This window comes from Astatotilapia calliptera, chromosome 17 (genome assembly GCF_964374335.1).
Source record: "Astatotilapia calliptera chromosome 17, fAstCal68.1, whole genome shotgun sequence".
In the NCBI taxonomy this organism is placed as follows: domain Eukaryota; kingdom Metazoa; phylum Chordata; class Actinopteri; order Cichliformes; family Cichlidae; genus Astatotilapia; species Astatotilapia calliptera.
In genome coordinates this window covers 23,646,511-23,651,750 of record NC_137438.1, presented here as the reverse complement: position 1 = coordinate 23,651,750, position 5,240 = coordinate 23,646,511, and the positions used below count along the sequence as shown (strand labels likewise).

At 40.4% G+C, this 5,240-nt stretch overlaps 1 protein-coding gene across 2 annotated transcripts in view; it reads left to right on the top strand.

Moving 5' to 3' along the window:
• The window catches only part of usp44 (ubiquitin specific peptidase 44), a 13,635-nt gene extending 10,915 nt beyond the window's left edge, over positions 1 to 2,720 (top strand). For both annotated transcript variants that reach the window (XM_026147487.2, XM_026147488.2), the window contains exons 4-6: positions 1,009 to 1,117; positions 1,311 to 1,561; positions 2,420 to 2,720. In XM_026147487.2, the coding sequence (XP_026003272.1) occupies positions 1,009 to 1,117; positions 1,311 to 1,561; positions 2,420 to 2,544 (485 nt within the window). In that variant the 3' untranslated portion in view covers positions 2,545 to 2,720. The remainder of the gene's footprint in view (positions 1 to 1,008; positions 1,118 to 1,310; positions 1,562 to 2,419) is intronic.
• Positions 2,721 to 5,240: the final 2,520 nt, after the last annotated feature.

The window sequence follows — 5,240 nt, the reverse complement described above, 5'->3', positions numbered from 1 at the left end:
GATCCCTCTCGGACTCACAAGACGAGACAGATGAAAAACAGCTGTGTCCAAACTCACAGAGGGAAGATGTTTTTGGACATTTGATCAACCTAAAGACAGAGAAATTCAAGAGGGAATAAAAAAAAAAAAAAAACAAGGCTAAAAGGACAGATCGGTGGCTGGATAAGTAGAAGAAAGGCACTCCATGGCCAGGCGCCTATATAATCTATGGACCAGATGTAAAGTAAAAACTTGGCCTGAACATTTAAAACTACTGAAAGTGGTCCCTGTTACCACAGTGTGTGTTTGTTGTACTGTAAAAGTATTATTTTTCTATTTTTTTTCTATTGTTCCCACTTCCTTTTCCCTGTGATATGCTCCCTTCTAAAATTAAAAAAGTCCAACAACCACCGATAGCAACCAAATTGCACCTTTTAGTCACATCTGTGACACTGAAACAACAAATGGAAGCATTTTGGTGACTATAAAACATGTTACCAGCGTTTCATTACGTTGATGCCGTGCTTTTCGCTGCCGTGCGGTGTAAGTGCCGTGCAGCACTCACACCGCTTAGCTGAAATCCAAGCAAACTTCCAATTCCCTACTATCACAGTGAGGGTAAGATGGGTAAAATGATTGGCTGCAGTCTTGACTGACTCAAATGTTGAAAGCCTGTAAGTGCCTGTCGTGAAAACAAAACAGGACATGGTGGGGACATTCCGGTTTGTAGGCAGCAGCTAATAAAAAATAAACATACCCAACAACGGTATCCAGGAAATCAAGGACATGTTTTCACACTTCTAAATGAAAGCATTTAGAAGTGTGGTTCCTTCAGGACTAAACTAACACAAATACCTGCACTGCTTCTCAGATCTACTCTAAAATGTTCATGTAAAATGGCGCCTTTATCGCTCTGCAGCAGTTTACATAATCACAGGGTCACGTGACCGCTTTAAAGCTGCGTCGACGCTCACAAAAAGTGATCTTTGTGCTGTGTGTCAGCTCTTTCCTCTCTCCACGTGTGTGCAGCTGCCAGAAGACGGGCCTCATCCAAGCCAGTCATTCTGACCGAAGCACAGAAGCAGCTGATGGTCCATAAACTGCCTCAGGTCCTAAGGCTGCACCTCAAACGCTTCAGGTGAGGAGACGTTAACGCCTGTGGAGTTGATTGGATTAATATAACCGTGTCTTAAGTGTTAACTCAAATTTTCACTTTATTATACATGGATGTGACTTCTAGAGACGAGACTCTAGTAAGAACACTAATAACCTTCAGCTGTTCTTAGAAGATCACCCCTCAGCTTTTTCTCTGCCTTCTGATTGGTCCTCAGGTGGTCTGGGAGAAATCACCGGGAAAAGATTGGAGTCCACGTCAGCTTCGACCAGCTCCTCAACATGGAGCCCTACTGCTGCCGAGAGCCCTCACCCAAAGCCATGCCCTACTCCAGTCCCAGCAGCCCCAGCGCCGCTGGCTCGCCCCGCTCAAAGCACTTCCTTTACGAGCTCTCGGCCGTGGTGATGCATCATGGGAAGGGCTTTGGCTCTGGCCACTACACTTCCTACTGCTACAACACAGAAGGAGGTGAGTCATTTTCTTTACTTCTTTCTCTGTGTTTGGGTTTAAGCAGGGAAGTGTACACAGCAGTGAATGCCCCGGTCACAGGAGGATTAATGCTGTGGGAACTGTTCCCTTCATCCTCTCAAAATGTCCACATTAAAGTCCAGAGGTTCCTCTGCCACAGTGAAATGCCACTGAAAGGATTCTCATGAGATCCATGCTCAGGATGAATTTTATCTTGTCAGAACGAAACGTGGAGTCATCGTCGCCGAAAGAGTCAAACTAACGCCTCATATTCCTGCAGAAATGATGACGTTCCCTCCTCGGCCCTCTCAGCTGTATTTGCAGGTTATTAATAGGACACGAGGAAGCTTTCAGGACTATTGTTCCAATTTTACCACCTGATTCATTCACTGCTGCATGTGAATAAGGTTAAATGTAGTTTAGTTTCTTTCCTGCTGATATTTATATACATGAACTTCTGTGTACGCTGAGATTATGGTTAGGCTAAGTTAATCTTTGTTTTCAGTAACTGGCACAAGGCTTTTTGCTAAATTAAACTTCAGGTATTTTATTTTATTAAACTTAAAATTAGATTTTAAGTTTTTAAGATATTACCAGGTTGTGTTGATCTTAATTTTCCCAACATCTTGTCATGTTGAGTATTCAGGATGTGATTTTGATACCAGTTCTACAGAGTAAAAAACAAATATGTGCTCCATGGGGTTAAAAGTAGAATTTGAGTGCTTTTCCAGTTGTTTAGCCAGTGTCCAAGTATGTGGCTCTGTGGGAGCGGGATCTCAAAAACCAACCCCAGTAAACAAACGTGTTGTTCCAAACACATCTGCTCATCTGGGTAACTCGTCCCTCCTCTTCCTCCAGGCTTCTGGGTTCACTGTAATGACTCTAAGCTGAACGTGTGCTCGGTGGATGAGGTCTGCCGCGCTCAGGCCTACATCCTCTTCTACACGCAGCGAGTATCTCAGGACAGAGACCGGCCGCTATAGGACTACACCCCTCTGTGAACCCCGCTGCCACCTCCCCAGCAGCCCGACTACTCAGCGAGGTGACATCAGCACAGCCCCACCTATCGGTCTTTCTCTTCCCTCTTTCTTTGGGCATTTTGTATCTGGGAGGTTGGGTCTTTTTAGTCTATTTTTCTATTAAAAAAACAAAACAAAAAGGAGGTGAGAGAGAAAGGACTCGTTTGTAAAGTTGGGTTCTGCTTTGTGAACTTGTTGTATATTGTTATATTGTGTTTATATGTAGGTATTTTTTTTTTTTAAAAGATTATGTTTGTGATTCATGTACAGTTGTATTTTATAAAGAAGAGAGCGTCAGCCAAGGTGTCTGTGTCAAGCAGCCAGTAGACTTTGGTCAGGCATGACTACATACTCTACAGCAGGGGTGCCCAATCCCAGTCCTCGAGATCTACTATCCTGCAGCTTTTAGATGCATCCCTACTCCAACACAGCTGAATCAAATGGTTTGATTACCTCTTCAGCATGCCATCAAGTTTGGCAAAGGCCTGATAACAAGCCATTCAGTTGATTCAGGTGTGTCAGAAGAAGGATGCGTCTAAAAGCTGCAGGACGGTAGCTCTCGAGGACTGGGATTGGGCACCCCTGCTCTACAGGTATGTCTGCTTACCTGTGCGCGAGGCTTGTTGATTGTAAATGCTGTGTTTTGGGGTTTTTGTTTGTTTGTTTTGTTTTATAAATCAGCTGAAATGTTTCTCAGTCACTTTAGATAGTCAACACAGAACTGGATGTAGGGTTATAAACTGTCATTCACTCAGTAGAAATGGCCTCCGTGTGTCTGAGACAGGTAAACATTTTCACAGGCGTTCATCCCGATTCCTTGCCAAAAAATGCACTAATGTGTATAGTGCAGGTTTTTAGTGTTGGTTGTTTAAAAATCTGTACACGAGCAATGTTTTTCACTCTGAGGCAGACCTCAAGCCAAAGTATTTGCGGGAAGTATTTGGAAAGCCCTGCTTCTCCTAAACGGTTCAGTATTTTATGGAGTTTTTAATGACAGCTACGAATGAGTGTGACAGGGCCACATTAAGGTGGTTAGATTTAGAAAATAATTTTGAGTGATGTTGAAATATTATTCTAGAAATATAGTTAGAATTTTGAGAATAATTTTGCAATACAAAAACATTTGAGAATAAAGTCTACATTTTGAAAAACATTGGAATAGTTACAAGAATAAAGTTGGATTTGAGAATAATGTCAGAATATGATTAAAGTAACTTAAAAAAATTAAATACCAATCTGAGAATAAAGTCTGTATTCTTTTGAAAGAAAGTCAACATTTTGAGGAAATTAGTCCAAATTATGAGACTAAAGTCAAAACACTATTACTGAGACTACAAAAGAAAGCATTTCTCTTTTAGTACACAAGTTTTGTGATATTAAAGGTGAGGACTATCTTTTCAGGGGGAAAAAATACAAGTAAAATTGAATGAGGCCTACAGCTGTGTTCTACTCGAGAGCTTTATTCCTAAAATCCCAGCTTTATTTTCAGCATGCTAAGTTGTAAATCTACATTTTCTTACTTAATGTGGTTTTTGGTTTAATATTTTTTTATTTGGCTCAGTGCTGCCCCCTGTCTGCCTCAGAATGTAACTGCATAACCGTAAACCATCCCTGACTAGGCAGATAACTGCTGTACTTGAAAAGTGCCCTTTAACAAAATAATCTATTTTTATAGTTCATATCAATTCAGCAAAGTGGGAGTCCCACACAGACCAGCATTTAGATTATGAATGTACTTTTTATACAATTCTCAGAGATTTTACAAAGGAGGCCATCGACTGTTTTAAACGTTTTATACAACCACTTTGTTCCGATTGTTGAAAACCACCAGCAGTTAACAGATTTCACTGTTCAATTATCTTCCCTCTGAGCAGAGGGGAGTCGAAGCACACTTTGTGGGTTTGTTTTTTTCTTCCTCTGTCCGCAGTTCTGTTATTTGTTGGCATTTTGGTTACTGCTCCATGGATGCGCCGTGTGTAAATTGATGGAAGTTATACTATGCAAATTATTACCTCAATTTTTTGTTTTTTCTAGAAAAAAAAATTACCTCAATAAATGAGAATATTTTTTCATTTTTCTACAAAAGATGCCCGTCTGTGCTTCGTTATTTACCTTCAATCTACAATGCATGAAAATTCCCCTTATTGAAGGGTATTAGAAGTTTTATTGCCAGTAACAGTCTCCAGTCTTCATGCTAAGCTTAAATAAGCCATGTTAACCTTTCTAAGTGGTAGCATCCTACTTACAGGTATAAAACCATTTACCATTTTTATAAAATTAACCGCTGATTAATCAATAAGGTTTAATACCTAATTTCACTAAACCAAGTCTAAAATAAGCATGGCTGAGAAGGTAGCCTAACTTTACCTGATTTTTTTGTTTGTTTGTTTTTTAATGTTAACCACCGTGTGATAGAGTAACGCTATTACCAGTTACTCCTAAGGACACCCCAACATCCCATGAAGTTATGTTTCCCCATCTTGTCTGAGCAAAATAAAGATTTGGGTTTGCAGAACTTTTGGGGGCTTCCTCTGTTGTAGGAACAAAATTAAGAAAATGCACCGTTTAGGTTTCTTGCACAAAGTCATCAGTAGGGAGCCCACAAATGAGCAAAATTATTTAGTTAATTTTCTTTCTTATAAAAGCATTATCAGGGAGAG